Genomic DNA, 16,877 nt, shown 5'->3' with positions numbered 1-16,877 from the left:
TAATGGCGTTTTCTGAACAAAGTAATGATTACCATATTAAAAGGGTATGTTTTTTGGGATCTATTATATCTGGTGCACCGGAGTTGTCCAGTAAACGCAAAAGAGAAATGGGAACGAGCTATAGGACCTATTGAGGACAACCAATGGGTAGAAATTTTAGAAAGAATTCCTAGTCTATGATTGGGGGAGGCATACAGACTGTCACACCTGTACGTTATTCACCAAGTATATCGCACTCCTAGATTCCTGTTTGATATTGGAGTTAGAACTGACCCCTTCTGCCCGCGATGCAAAATATGTTCCGCAGATCTATTACATATGATGTGGTCGTGTCCTGATATTGAACATTACTGGAGAGAGGTGACAGAGATAATCGATAGAGTATATACGATAGAGACGAGCTTACCGTATTTTTCGGACTATAAGACGCACCGGACTATAAGACGCACCCTGGTTTTAGAGGAGGAAAATAGGAAAATAAAACTTTAAGCAAAAAATGTGGTCATGACACACTTATGGGGCGAGGATCTGCTGCTGACACTTATGGGGGTAATGTCCCCAAATTCTCTACTAAGGTACCCCATCCTGGTAATGATCCTCCTGCCTTGTATATGATCCTGCTATAAACCCCCATCCTGCTCATATACCAGCATCCTGTTCATATACCAGCATCCTGTTCATATACCCCCCATCCATCCTGCTCATATACTCCCATCCTGCTCATATACCCCCATCCTGCTCATATACCCCCATCCTGCTCATATACCCCCATCCTGCTCATATACCCCCATCCTGCTCATATACCCCCATCCTGCTCATATACCCGCATCCTGCTCATATACCCGCATCCTGCTCATATACCAGCATCCTGCTCATATACCAGCATCCTGCTCATATACCCCCATCCTGTTCATATACCAGCATCCTGCACATATACCCCCCATCCATCCTGCTCATATACCCCCCATCCATCCTGCTCATATACCCCCATCCTGCTCATATACCCCCATCCTGCTCATATACCCCCATCCTGCTCATATACCCCCATCCTGCTCATATACCCCCATCCTGCTCATATACCCCCATCCTGTTCATATACCCCCATCCTGTTCATATACCCCCATCCTGTTCATATACCCCCATCCTGTTCATATACCCCCATCCTGCTCATATACCCCCATCCTGCTCATATACCCCATCTTGTTCACATACCCCCAATCCATCCTGCTCATATACTCCCATCCTGCTATATGCCCCCATCGTGTTCATATACCCCCATCCTGTTCATATACCCGCATCCTGTTCATATACCCACCATCCTGTTCATATACCCCCATCGTGCTCATATACCCCCATCGTGCTCATATACCCCCATCGTGCTCATATACCCCCATCGTGCTCATATACCCCCATCGTGCTCATATACCCCCATCGTGCTCATATACCCCCATCGTGCTCATATACCCCCATCGTGCTCATATACCCCCATCGTGCTCATATACCCCCATCCTGGTACATGGCCTGTATCCTATAGCACAGAGAAAAAAAAAAACGTTTATACTCACCTTTTCCTTACTCCCTCCAGCACCGATCATCTTCCTCTCAGCAGCAATGACCTGTGTGTGTGTGGAGCCGTTCCCCTGCAGCACGCGATGTCTTCCTGTCTGTGCCGATCAGCTGATCAGCACAGATCAGCTGACCGGCACAGACAGGAAGACATCGCGTGCTGCAGGGGGGCGGCTCCACACACGGGGACGGGTGAGTATACTGATTCACTGCACCTCGCGCTGATGATGACGCGCGGGGGGCAGTGAATACAGCAGCACATGATCACTCCAGGCTGTAATTACCAGGAGTGATCATGCGGACCGGCTCTTTACTATGCGCACATCCCAGCTCATCCTCCCGCCCACCTGTCAGTGCCGGCTTCAACGCTGAGAGATGGGCGGGAGGATGGGCGTGCATATGTAATGAGCGGGCCCACGTGGTCACGGCAGGTGCTGCTGCTGCCTGCTCGTGCCCCCGATGACCCGCTTCACCGCAGCACCCTCGTTCCCGGCCGCAGCCCTATAGTCAGACCATAAGATGCACCCCCAACTTTCCCCCAACATTTGGGGGAAAAAAAGTGCGTCTTATGGTTCGAAAAATACGGTAACTCCCTTTGTATGTATTCTGGGATATGTGGAGGATTTACCTTTGGAGGAGGAGGGCAAAGTGGCCGTATCTAGACTATTATATATTGCCAGGAAACTAATCGCTCAACACTGGATTTCAGACCACAGTCCTACAATATCTGAATATGTCAAAAAAGTTAATTGGGTGATAAATGTGGAGAAAAGTATATACCGGAAAAGAAATGGCGTCATGAAATTTGAAAAAATATGGGCACGATGGATAGATGGGTCAGGGTTGGCTTCGAGGGAACTGATTAGGTTTAGATTGGGCTTAAGGTACCGTCACACTAAGCGACGCTCCAGCGATCCCACCAGCAACCTGACCTGGCAGGGATCGCTGGAGCGTCGCTACACGGGTTGCTGGTGAGCTGTCACACAGGCAGATCTCACCAGCAACCAGTGACCAGCCCCCAGCGACACATGGAAGCGATGCGGTGCTTGGTAACTAGGGAAATATCGGGTAACCAACCCGATATTCACCTTGGTTACCAGCGCACACCGCTTAGCGCTGGCTCCCTGCACTCCTAGCCAGAGTACATATCGGGTTAATTACCCGATGTATACTCCAGGTACGTGTGCAGGGAGCAGGGAGCCGGCACTGACAGCGTGAGAGCGGCGGACGCTGGTAACGAAGGTAAATATCGGGTAACCAAGGAAAGGGCTTCTTGGTTACCCGATATTTACATTGGTTACCAGCGTCCGCAGTAGCCGGCTCCCTGGTGCCTGCACATTTAGTTGTTGCTGTCTCGCTGTCACACACAGCGATGTGTGCTTCACAGCGGGAGAGCAACAACTAAAAAATGGTCCAGAACATTCAGCAACAACCAGCGACCTCACAGCAGGGGCCAGGTTGTTGCTGGATGTCACACACAGCAACATTGCTAGTAAGTCATGCCTCAGCAGCGATGTTGCTTAGTGTGACGGTACCTTTACTCTAAATTGATAACAAAGAGAAAAGGGTGAGAAATTTCTGCAGAACTTATCTATAATGATGACGGAGGTTTGGGGAGAATAGAGTAGCATGGGAACAGGTTAGATTCTTCATCAAAAATGACATTTAAATGTGTACAATGCCAAACAAAGCAAAAACTCAAAGAAAAACAAAAAGGCTAATTGGATTAATTGATAAACGTAATAATGGTACTTAAGAACTTTTGTCTAGGAATGCCTGGAGCTGCAGATTTGACATTATCTCTCCTTTCTACAAGACTGTTTAATGTTTGTTGGGGAGGGGAGGGTTGGGAGGGGGGTAGAGGCTGGGTAGCCTCCAATGTTTATTTGGTTGTAACTTGTAAAAGTTTAATAAAAACATTTAATTAAAAAAAAAAGTGTGGTTTTTTTGGGTGCAAGAGCCCTATATGACCTTGTGCTCAGTTTAATTGCAGATTAATAAAATGTGCTTATTTCCTAAGACCCTGAAACATACGATTGTACGCGGTTTGGTTTTTTTTGTATTGTTAATGCTGAAAGGAATACAAAATAAAAAAAATTATACTCAAAATGCATACATATAAATGCTCCAAAAAAGTGGAGAGTAAAGAGGATCAGCCACCAACTTTTTTGCTACCTAATCTGAAAGCAGCATGATGTGGAGGCAGAGATCCTGATTGGAGCAATATGTCACTTACTGGAATTCGAGCTGCAGGTTTACTAGAAATTAATGTCTATCAGCAGATCACTAGCGGACATGTAAATCTGCTGCCATGTAGTCCTCCCTATTCATGAGCTCTGTATAACCCCACCCCAACCACTGATTGCATAGGCAAAAAGCTGCTTAAGGCCCTGTCCGCACTGGAAAATGGAATTTTCTCAAGAAAATTCCGCAGGTATTCAAAGATTACCGCACCCGCGGTAAAAAACCGCGGCAAACCACACCCGAAAACCGCATGCGGTTTGCCGCTGTTTTACCGTGGCATTGTTCGCGGTATTGCCGCGTGCGGGTTGGTATGTGCTTTATTGCATTCAATGCAATAAAGCACATTGAAAAAAAAGTAATTTCATTCTGAGATAGAGAAATAGACAGAAGAATAGATAGAAGAATAGACAGACAGACAGAGGGATAGATAGATAGATAGATAGAGGGATAGAGGGATAGATAGAGAGTCCCTGTGAGCACACGCTGCATTTCTCACGGTCGGCAGTGAGTTCACATTACCGGCCGTGGGAAATGCCCTGGAGTTACCGCTGCTGTCTCGCTGCGAGGCTGCATTCAGCAGTGTCTGTCAGTCGCGGCTGGATGTAAGCAGCGCAGGACGTCGGAGCTGTGTGTTGGGGGGGTTAATAAAAGGGTGAACGAGGCTTGTTTGTGTTTTATTTAAAATAAAGGATTTTTCGATGTGTATTTTTTTCACTTTACTTACGGGTTGATCATGTCAGCTGTCACATAGACGCTGCCATGATCAAGCCTGGAGTTAATGGCGGTGATCCACCACCATTAACTCCTTGTATTACCCTTACTGCCACTGCTACACGGCAGCAAGAAGAGCCGGGGACACTCCGCTACTGCCGCATAATGCATGCAACAGTCCTGGGGCAGCTGCGGCTGATATTCTCGGCTGCGGGAGGGGGGAGTGAGGCGGGGGACATTAACCCTGCCCCTCGCCCTCCCCAGCCTGAGAATACCGGGCCGCCGCTGTGTGCTTACCTCGGCTGGACGGTAAATATACAGCGGAGCCCACGTGCTTTGTTTTCTATATTTCCGTTTGCTTTCTATGTGTGTTCTGTGTGTCTGTGTTCTATGTCAGTGATGTGTGTGTGTGTGTGATGTGTTTCTATGTCTGTGATGTGTGTGTGTGTGTTTTCTCTCTGCTCAGCTTCCTCTTCCTGTAATGACATCACTTCCCTGCAAAACCGCAGGCAAGCAATGTACATTACCGGAGGTAAACTGCGAAATACCGCAGGGAATAACGCAGGAAAACGCAGTGAACCGCACAGAATTTGCTGCCTGCGTCATTCCCTGCGGGATTTCACGATTACATTAGAGTCAATGGAGTGAAATCCCGCAGCGATGTGCGGAAAAGAATTGACATGCAATTGTTTTTGCTACGGGAATCCCGCAGCAAAACATGCAGCTGTCAAAATCCGCCTAGTGCGCACAGCATTTTGTTTTCCCCATAGGTTTTGCTGGTGATTCACTGCAGAGATGTTATGAACATTTTCTGCAGCGAAACATGCAGCAAATCCGCAAAAAATCCGCGGCAAAATCCGGTAAGTGCGCACAGGGCCTAAGTGTAGATGGAAAGTTGCCAAATCAGTAGTATGGCAGGGGATACAGAGTTCCGCATTTCAGAGAACTGGTAAATCTAAAGCAAATACAAGTGATTTTATGAACAAGGCCTTTTAAGTAACGTTGCTGGAAACAGGGTCTCTGCCTCCATGCATGCAGCTCTCAGATGAGGTAGCAAAAAATCTGGTGACATATTCCCTTTAAGTCCTGTAAATTACAACATCCCACTAATGCTCAAAAGGTTTGAGACCAGCATGGTCACTGATCAGTTTCCGCAAACTGCAATGCAGAGTAAAGCTGTGCTATTCACTTCACTGTAAAAGGTTTAATGGGATTCAATTTGTAAACATGAGCTGGACTTGTACTTTAAAAAGGGAATCGGTCATGTAGTTTTTTTTATATTAAACCGCCTCCAATGTGTTTTAAATTATGCAATGTGCATCACTAACATGGTTTAAAAAAAGAAAAAAAAAAATCCATGTATTTATCTCAAAAAGAGACTTTATATGACTTTTTATGCAGCCCCTGGGCACATTCCTGGGGACTGCAGAACTCGGGCAGCAGCTGCGGTCTTGTCGGCTGCTGGCCCATTAACTTACCAATGTGTGGTGCACATACCACTAGGTCCTCAGCCTGCTGGCCTATGCCAGCCTGCTGAGGACATACTTTGTGGTCGGGGTAAGTGTGAGATGCGCTGCACTCAGATGAAGAGGAAGCATCAGGTGAGACTGCGGTGCTTGTGAGCCCCCCTGCCTCCCGCGGTGCTTGTGAGCCCCCTGCCTCCCGCGGTGCTTGTGAGCCCCCTGCCTCCCGCGGTGCTTGTGAGCCCTCCATCCAGTGTTGTGTACCCCCCAGTACAGTGAACGCACACCAGTGCTATGTGCCCCCCTCCCAGTGCTGTGTGCCACCCCCCCTAGTGCTGTCTGTACCCCCTTGGTGATGTCTGTACCCACTTAGTCCTGTCCGTGCCCGTCAGCACTCTGTGCCCCCCCAGTGATGTCCGAGACCCAACCCCTTCTGTGAGGTGGATATGCCCCCAGCCACTCCTGTGACGTGTATATGTCCCCAGTTCCTCCTGTGATGTGTATATGTCCCAAACCCCTCCTGTGATGTATATACGCCTCCAATCCCCCCTCCTGTGATGTAAATATGCATGTCCCCAGCCCGTCCTGTGATGTATATATGCCCCCAACCCCTTCTGTGATGTAAATATGCCCCCAGTCCCTCCTGTGATGTATATATGCCCCCAGCCTCTCCTGTGATGTAAGGGCCTCCTGCGTCTCCCATGTGATATATAGGATTTAAATAAAAATATATTATATATATATATATATATATATATATATTAATATATATATATATATATATATATATATATATATATATATATTTATATTATATTTTTATTTATTTTTGTAACCATGTTCGTGATGCAAATTGCAGGAGGTTGTTTATATATATATATATATATATATATATATATATATATATATATATATATATATATATATATATATATATATATATATATATATATATATATATATATATATATATATATATATTACATATATATATATTACATATATATACACACACACACACACACACACACACACACACACACAGATATGTAAAAATGACATGACCGGTCTCTAACATTTTCTTTTCAGCTTTTGGTTAATTTGTGGCCTGTAAGAAGACTAATGCATACACCAAGCCAGGGGCTTAACCACCATAAAAAAAGCCAAGAGTCTCGCTTGAATTATAACAATAATGTGGACACAATCTAAACTGTATAAGCAATAACAAAAAAAATTAATTCTATGTAACGCATGACTATACACAATAAGATATGGCCTGTAGTGTCCTCTTTATATTTCTTCCAAATATCCTTTGCAGTGTATGTTCTTCAGATTTGCTCCATGTGAAGTCCTATTTTTATCCATGAAGCATCAGCCCGTGTAATGCCATCATACCCTGTGCCGTCACTCAGCCGATAATCACCATGCACAGTACACAGTGTGCTCATCTGTATGCAGACAGCACTGGCAGGTTCTCTCTGTACGAGAGAAACACTCAACACACATAAGAGGAAGTCAGTGGTTTTTATTACCAGATATTAAAATTCAACTTCAACCCATTTACTTTTTGTATTCTTTTAAGCAGACGTTTAAATTAGAGACCCCTGGCCTCAGAACACAGCCTGGCACCCCGTCAAACAGCTGATTTTCCGGGTGAGGCTGCACACAAGCATGTATTTAACATTACATTCTGGCCTTTTAATACAAGTACAACTCAAGTCTGTCAGAACGGGAGCCACTAGCACACAGCAATCTACCACACCCTCTAAATCTGTTTACATTGATGTTTTTCTTGGGCTTCCCTTTAAAAAAAAAAAAAAAAAAAAAAAAAAAAAAAAATGTATATCAAAGCTAAGTCATTGCACTTCCTACTGATCTAATGAATTTCTACTGGAGTTATTGGGAATATGTTCAGCGCAAAATGACTGTGCAAACCAAGCACACATGCTCGCGGCATTCTTAACAAGGCGAAACATTCCACCTTCTCACCTACTTGTTTTAAATCCATCACTACCCGCCTCTTTTTCGGCTTCATAGGAGGCAGAAGAATATTGAAAACAAGATGGTGCCAAGATGCACTGAGCTCTGCAAGTGGGGAGAATATCTGTGCTTGGTCTGAACAGTTGTCTTGTATCTTCCTTTAAATTAATATGCATTAGGATTATATTCAATCCCCTTAACCACTGATCCCCCCACTGTAATAGAAACCATGTTATATGGTCATGACATAACACTCACCAAAATCTAGCCTGTCTTTTTGGTTTCTCTGAAGTAGTCCCAGCAACAAGTCTGATAGATAAGTAGAGGTTTCTCCAGGAATGCTGTAATAATACATTATAGAGAACATCAGCCACGCCGAACATCCCATAATAGTATAAATAAGACTATCTGTGGATACATTTGAGCAAATCAGGCTTGTAAGTTACAGGATATTAATAAAGTATTGCAGATTCATATTTGTTCTGATCACTTTTACATTAACACTTTCTGCTACTAGAGGAAATCCTCAGGTTTTACTAGCTATAGGGCCAGTTCCTCACCATAGGACGCCTGGTTGATTAATACAGTAATTTGCAATTGGAGTGTTGCACTGAGATTCCATAATAATGTGACATTTTAAAATGCGACAGTACCTCGGAATTAGGTTCTTATTCTTTTCATAAAACAGTCTCAGATCTTGAGGGCTATTTGCCTGCGGGAAAGAATAGGTAGACTATTATCGTATAAGTGTATAGATACGTAAAGTCATTTATGCTGCGTAAAGGGGCATTAAATGAGGAATCAGTCCAATATGCCATATGAGCTCACATGGCTCGTGACTGCATGATGTAAACCACAGAAACACCGAAACCACCGATTACCAGTATATTACTGGTGTAAACATTTTAAAGGAAGTCCTTCAGCCCAAACTGACAGTATAAATAAGGCTACATGCGCACGCTGCGTTTTTTGGTGCAGTTTTGTTGTCAGAACTTTGACATTTGACTTCCCAGCAAAGTCTATGAGAAGTCAGATTTGCTATGCGCACATTGCAGTTTGTCAGAGTTTTGTCAAAAGTTTGTGACAAAAAAAAATGCAGCATGTTCATTTTTCCTGCGTTTTTGTCAACATGTCAAAAAAACGCACGTTATAAAAAACGCACCGAAACCGCACCTACAATTACAAGCATTTTTTGTGACATTTCCAGGCTGTCTCTGACAAGGTGCAGTTTTGGCTGCAGTTTGTGAACACAAAAAGATGCAGCATGCACATGTATCCTATGGCACATAGTCTTGTGGAGGATATAGCCCCTCAAAAAATTACAGTATTAGTATTCTTATTGCTGCCTCCGTTCTGCAGAAAATAAGGTGTAATCAAATATGGCAATTGCATAATTGGTGCGACCCAGAGGCTCAGGGCACCATTATGTCCACTGGCTTTGCATGTCCCAGCCTCCCTCATAGGTGATTGACAGGCCAGCTTGGAGTGAGCACGGGTTGCAGAGAAAACTCAGGGCAATCCTGTCAATCACCAGTGAGGGAGGCGGGAACATGGGACAGCGTACAGATTCTCTTGATCAAACCAAGGATGCACCCAGCAACATAATTAGCTTTCTTTATTATACTTTAGAGGCAGCGATAGGAACACTACGGGTGTGATTGTTATAGGGGTTCTATACGTGATTAATTACCATCTAGTGTCACTTTAAACTAACAGATTTCCTTTAAGGCCACTCTCACTTGTCACAATTTTAAAGCAGTATATGCAAGTCCAAACGAGGCGTGGGTCCAAGTGTTGTACTTTACAATGATGACCCGAATGTTGCCAGGATAGCCTGACACCTACTGAATGCATTCAATTATACTGGAAAGCAATGAAGTCATGATCATTAAAAAAAAAAAATATTTGGCAGAGACAGGTCATCAATCTAGTAATATGTGGTGTGACTATGAAAGCAGAAATTAGATTAGATTTTGGTAAACATACATAGAGAATGAATACACAATGATACAGATAAGAACAGGGTTACAATTTTGCATAAAAGCTTATGACAAATCATAGTAAATGTAAGCAATTGGGTTGGAGTGCAACGACAAAGAACATAGAAAATAGCCAGCCACTGAATACAGGAGGACATCCTTTTCTAGTAGGTCATGTAAACTGTAATAGAAAAACGCAGATCCTTCATATTGAAGGTGTAGTCAAAGATCACTTTGTGGTATCAAGAAGATGCCAAGAAATGCAAATCGAACAAAACTATGTAACCAAAACCACAGGCGGTAAATTATCCACTGAAAATAAATCAGTTGTATCAAAGACATTGCTCACCTGAAAAGGTGGCTTGCCAACCAGACACTGATAAATGACCGTCCCTATGCTCCACAGGTCCGCCTTTGCATCGTAATGTTGAGACATAATAACTTCAGGAGCCTAAAAAGTAAATCACGTGATCGGTTACTGGTGAAAAATATTTACAGAAGCATAAAATATTACAAAAAACAGTCAAATACATTATACACACACACACACACACACACACACACACACACACACACACACACACACTACAGTTCAAACGTTTAGGGTCACTTAGTTTCTTATTTTGGAAAGAAAAGCACTTTTTTTAATGAAGCTAACATTAAATGAAACAGAAATACACTCTATACAGTGGTAATGTGGTAAATGACTATTCTTGCTGCAAACATCGTTTTTTTTTAATGCAATATCTAAATAGGTGTATAAAGGCTTATTTCCAACAACCACCATTCCAGTGTTCTAATGGCACATTGTGTTTGCTAACATCCATTAGCCTTCTAACACAGTTAAGAAATCCCTTGAAACCCTTGTGCAAGTATGTTACCACAGCTGAAAACAGTTTTTCTGATTAGAAAAGCTATAAAACTAACCTTCCTTTGAGCTAGTTGAGAATCTGGAGCATTACATTTGTTGGTTCCATTAAACTCTCAAAATGGCCAGAAAAAGAGAACTTTCATGTGAAACTCGACCGTCTATTCTTGTTCTTAGAAATGAAGGATATTCCATGTGAGAAACTGCCAGTACTACTCCCTTCAGAGGAGAGCACACACAGGCTCTAACCAGAGTAGAAAGAAGTCGGAGGCCCCGCTGCACAACTGAGCAACAAGACAAGTATATTAGAGTCTCTAGTTTGAGAAAACGACACCTCACAGGTTCTCAACTGGCAGCTTCATTAAATAGTACCCACAAAACGTCAGTGTCAACGTCTACAGTGAAGAAGTGACTCCGGGATGCTGGCCTTCAGGGCAGAGTTGAAAGAAAAAGCCATATCTGAGACTGGCTAATAAAAGGAAAAGATTAATATGGGCAAAAGAACACAAACATTGGACAGAGGAAAATTGGAAAAAAGTGTTATGGACAGACGAATCGAAGTTTGAGGTGTTTGGATCACACAGAAGAACATTTGGTGAGATGCAGAACAGCTGAAAAGATGCTGGAAGAGTGCCTGCCGCCATCTGTCAAGCATGGTGGAGGTAATGTTATGGTCTGGGGTTGCTTTGGTGCTGGTAAAGTGGGAGATTTGTACAAGGTAAAAGGGATGTTGAATAAGGAAGGCTATCACTCCATTTTGCAACGCCATGCCATACCCTGTGCACAGCGCTTGATTGTAGCCAATTTCATCCTACAGCAGGACAATGACCCAAAGCACACCTCCAAATTATTTATGAACGATTTAGGGAAGAAGCAGGCAGCTGATATTCTATCTATAATGGAGTGGCCAACCCAGTCGCCAGATCTCAACCTTATTGAGCTGTTGAGGGAGCAGCTTGACCGTATGGAACGCAAAAAGTGCCCATCAAGACAATCCAACTTGTGGGAGGGGCTTCTGGAAGCATGGGGTGAAATATCTCCAGATTACCTCCGCAAATTAACAGCTAGAATGCCAAAGGTCTGCAAAGCTGGAATTGCTGCAAAGGAGCATTCTGTGACGAAAGCAAAGTTTAAAGGAGAATATTATTTCAAGTAAAAATCATTATTTCTAACCTCATCAATGTCTGGACCATATTTTCTATTCATTATGCAACTCATTTGATAAATAAAAGTATGATTTTTCATGGAAAAGACAGAATTGCCTGGGTGACATATACATACATGCACAGTACAGAACGCATAAAAGTCAGTCAGTCCAATTTTTCGGACTGATTGACCTTCATTTCTTAAAGTAATGATGGCCACTCGTTTTTCTTTACTCAGCTACTTTTTTCTTGCCATAATACAAATTCTAACAGTCTATTCAGTAGGACTATCAGCTGTATATCCACCAGACTTCTGCACAACACAACTGATGGTCCCAATCCCATTTATAAGGCAAGAAATCCCACTTATTAAACCTGACAGGGCACACCTGTGAAGTGAAAACCATTTCCGGTGACTACCTCTTGAAGCTCATCAAGAGAATGCCAAGAGTGTGCAAAGCAGTAATCAAAGCCAGAAGGTGGCTACTTTGAAGAACCTAGAATATAAGACATATTTTCAGTTGTTTCACACTTTTTTGTTAAGTATTTCATTCCACGTGTTAATTCATAGTTGTGATGCCTTCAATGTGAATCTACAATTTTCAGAGTCCTGAAAATAAAGAAAACTCTTTGAATGAAGTGTGTCCAAACTTTTGCTTATTGCCCATTGAAATCAATGTCGGTCTCTCCCTCTCCCTTTCATACTCACCGATCACAGGTGCGGCACTGCACGGCTGTCACACTGTGGCGGCTTCTCCAGCTTTTGAAAATGCTGTACGCTCATTATTCCATCTCTTATTCCCTGCGTCCCCTTCCCACCAGCACCTATGATTGGTTGCATTCAGACGCGCCCCCACGCTGAGTGACAGCTGTCTCCCTGCAACCAATCACAGCCGCCGGTGGGCAGGTCTATATTGTGCAGTGAAATAAATTAAAAAAAAAAAACAAAAAAAAAAAAAAAAACCACAAACAAAACAACATGCAGTCCCCCCAATTTTGATACTAGTCAAGGTAAAGCCACACAGCTGAAGGCTGGTATTCTTAGGATTGGGAGCCCCACATTATGGGGAGCCCCCCCAGCCTAAAAATATCAGCCAGCAGCGGCTTGGAATTGCCGCATCCATTAGATGCGACAGTCCCGGGACTCTACCCGGCTCATCCCGAATTGCCCTGGTGCGGTGGCAATCGGGGTAATAAGGAGGTAATGGTAGCCCATAGCTGCCACTAAGTCCTACGTTAATCATGGCAGGCGTCTCCCCGAGATACCTTCCATGATTAACCGATAAGTTAAAAAAAAAAATAAACACATACTCCTAAAAAAAAAAAAAAAATTAATCCTTTATTTGGAATAAAAGACAACGAAATGAAAAAAAAAAAAAAAAACCCAAAAAAACAAAAACAAAAAAAAAACAACAAAAACTCTTTATAAACCTCTTTCACCACTTTATTAATCCCCAAACAGCCCTCCAGGTCCGAGATGTAATCCACATGAGGTCCTACAACGCAACCAGCTCTGCTACATGAAGCTGACAGGAGCGGCCACAGATCACGACTGCTCTGTCAGCTCCGCGCAGCAACTGAAGTGAGTCGTGCTATCAGTGATGACGTCACTCAGGTTACCCGCAGCCACCGGTGGATCCTCCACCTGTAACAGCAAGTCGCCCAAATGACTGAAGTGTACGATCAGCGGTGCCCTCACTCAGGTGATTTGCGGTCTCGGGTGGAGGACTGCAGCTGGCCGTGTGTAACCTGAGTGACGGCACTGCTGATTGCGCGGCTCACTTCAGTCACTCAGGGAATTTGCGGTCACCAGTGAGTCCTTCACTGGTGACCGCAAATCAGGCTGCAGCACGATGACACTGAAGTCGGGTGAAGTTCATCAGAGTTCATTCTGATCGCACGGCTCTGTCTGGCAGCCAGCCATGCTCTATGGGGATGTAGCAGAGCAGAGTGGGTATGCACTGTCAAAAATGCATCCAAAATGCATTCAAAATGTTCTCTCAGTGTTTGAGAGCCGAGCTTTTCTCTGCATGTTGAAACATGTCTGGACATGCAGAGAAAGTAAAAAGGTTCATCACTAGAAGTGACAGGATGCCAAGTGCAGAACAATGCTGCTCAAAGAAAGCGATGATACAAAAGGAAAGGAGCCTAAAGAAACTCAAAAAAAAGTTCATTGCTGTATATGGTGATGATGCACCTTCCCACTAAGTAAAGTTTTCGGGCAAGCACTTTATATGGGGTAGGGAATCAACTTATGATGACCCCTGTTAAGGCCAAACTGTCAAACCATCTTCAGAGGAAGTGTGCTGTAAAATGGAGGCCATGATTTTGGAAGATTGTAAGGTGAAAGTCAGTGTTATAGCCCATGAATTAAAGGAGTTGTCAGACATTAGCTTACCAAAAAATTTTGAGTTTATCTGTGCTGTATTGTCATATAAATCACCCCTACATTGTTATTTTTTGTTTTCTATCTTTTGTTCCTCTTGAATTCACCCTTTATTCTCTGCAGCTCTTTGTTTACATTCAGCACAAGCAAACTGACCACTTCCTGTGCTAAACCTCAGTCAGAGCTGGCACCGCCCGGCCTCAGTGTCGAGCCCCGCCCACTGCCCGCCCCCTGCACACACATTCCCTGTCCGTATTCTGCCCAGCACCTGACCTGTTATCACCTGTTATCACTCTAGTAATGGAAAAATAACAGCCCCACATCGGGCTCTGCGCGCCACACACACACACACACACACACACACACACACACACACAGCTCTGTACCGACCCCCCCCCACCCCTCACCATCGTTCTGTACCGACCCCTACCCCCATAGGGAACACATGTGGGCTACATTCACATGACCGTTCCGTTTTTGCGGTATGCAACAAACGGTCCATTTTTTCACGGATGCATCCGTGTGTCATCCGTGTGCCTTCCGTTTTTTTTGCGGACCGCAAAGAACGGAAGCAGCAAGAAAGTAAATAGATGAGTAGATATAGAGATGAATAGATATATATAGGGATAGACAGACAGATAGAGGATAGATGAATAGATAGATGAGAAAGACATATATAATGTCCTACCCCCCTGCATATTCTAAGCTGGCACCCTTTAGTGACTTTCATGTGGCACTAAAGGGTGTTTAGCCTTGTATATAGCCAAAAAAAATTAAAGAAAAAAGAAAAACGACATGGGGTCCCCCCTATCTTTTGTAGCCAGCTAGGGTAAAGCAGATGGCTGCAGCCTGCAAACCACAGCTGGTAGCTTTACCTTGGCTGATAATCCAAAACAGAGGGCACCCCACGCTATTTTAAATTAAATAAATAAATAAATTTAAAACAAAAAACGTGGGGTCCCCCCCAAATTGGATCACCAGCCGAGGTAAAGCAGACAGCTGTGGTCTGGTATTCTCAGACTAGGGAGGTCCACTGTTATTGGACACTCCCCAGCCTAAAAATAGCAGGCCGCAGCCGCCCCAGAAGTGGCGCATCCATTAGATGTGCCAATCCTGGCGCTTTTCCCCAACTCATCCCATTGCCCTGGTGCGGTAGCAAATGGGGTAATATATGGGGTTGATGCCAGATGTGTAATGTCACCTGGCATCAAGCCTTGGGGTTAGTGATGTCAGGCGTGTATCAGATACCCGACATCACAAACCCAGTCACTAATAAAAAAAAATAAACAAAAAAAGTTTTATTTGAAAAAACAAATCTCCAAAACATTCCATCTTTCACCAATTTATTGAAAAGAACAATCAAATCCGGGTCCGGCGTAATCCAATAAGGGGGACACATGACTATCCATACCATAGACAATGTCCCCCCCAGTCAATGAAGAACAGAATGTTCCCCATTGGCTGGGAGAGCAATGCAGTGACCTGAGCTAACATCATTGGGTCAGCCCAAGTCACTGTAGGGGATGACTAGCGCTGCCAGGAGGTTAGATGAGATCATTACCTGCTGTGATGAGCTCCTCTTCACTCCTGTCAGCGCGGTCACTGCCGTCTATGCCCGCCGCGTTCTCAGCAGTATCGCCCGTGACGTCACCGCTAGTGACGTGAGAACGCAGCGGGCAAAGACGGCAGTGACCGCGCTAACAGGAGTGAAGAGGAGATCGTCACAGCAGGTAATTATCTCATCTGCCTCCTGGCAGCAGCTCTCGTTATCCCCGGCGGCTGCCAGCACTGCAGGGTGAGAATCTGCATGCGGGCAGACACACACTGCAATGAAGGCAGCTGCGGGGCTGTAGCGGGGCACAGACTTCACGGGCACTCCTGCTATCCTGAGCAGGGGGCCCGGTGCTGGCGGTGACACCGTGGGTGGGGAGAGTACGGGGTGCAGGGGAATGTGTGGGAGGATGCAGGGAAGGAGGGCGGGGACTCACGCTCTGTACCAGCCCAGCAGGGCGGCAACCTGCTATTCCAGATTTGCATGTCAACATGGTCCTGCCCATGTTGACATGAAATGACCGGAACCAGCAAAATCGCAGCAGGAGCGGTCACATGAACACTGAGCCGGGGGAGAGGACTGACAGCAGGGCAGGTAAGTGCTCACTATCTACTTACCTGCCCCAATGTAGCCCAATAGGGTAATAATAAAAAAAAAGTCAAAATAAGCCGGATAACCCCTTTAAGCATTTCAGTTGGAATGGTCTCCAGCATAATTCATGACGTTTTGATTATGTCAAAGGTCAGCTCCTGGAGGATGCCATGATTTCAGTCGCGCACACCTTCAGTTTGAAGCCGGGACGTAAAGATCTCTTTATCTATAATAGTGTATACAGGGATGGTTAGGCAATGATTAGCAATATACACCCAGAACTGCTCGTGGTTCTGGGTACATATTGCACCTGACAGGTTCGCTTTAAAAGGGAATGTATCGTCAGAAAAAAAAAAAAATTCAATAACTGAAAAAATGTAAAGTAATATTTT

At 44.3% G+C, this 16,877-nt stretch overlaps 1 protein-coding gene across 2 annotated transcripts in view; it reads right to left on the bottom strand.

Moving 5' to 3' along the window:
* The window catches only part of ULK2 (unc-51 like autophagy activating kinase 2), a 182,073-nt gene that overhangs the window by 64,197 nt on the left and 100,999 nt on the right, over positions 1-16,877 (bottom strand). For both annotated transcript variants that reach the window (XM_075336250.1, XM_075336251.1), the window contains exons 8-10: positions 10,293-10,394; positions 8,618-8,676; positions 8,223-8,305 (exon numbers count right to left, since the gene is read on the bottom strand). In XM_075336250.1, the coding sequence (XP_075192365.1) occupies positions 8,223-8,305; positions 8,618-8,676; positions 10,293-10,394 (244 nt within the window). The remainder of the gene's footprint in view (positions 1-8,222; positions 8,306-8,617; positions 8,677-10,292; positions 10,395-16,877) is intronic.

This window comes from Anomaloglossus baeobatrachus, chromosome 2 (assembly GCF_048569485.1).
Source record: "Anomaloglossus baeobatrachus isolate aAnoBae1 chromosome 2, aAnoBae1.hap1, whole genome shotgun sequence".
In the NCBI taxonomy this organism is placed as follows: Eukaryota; Metazoa; Chordata; class Amphibia; order Anura; family Aromobatidae; genus Anomaloglossus; species Anomaloglossus baeobatrachus.
This window is presented reverse-complemented; position numbering and strand designations above follow the sequence as displayed.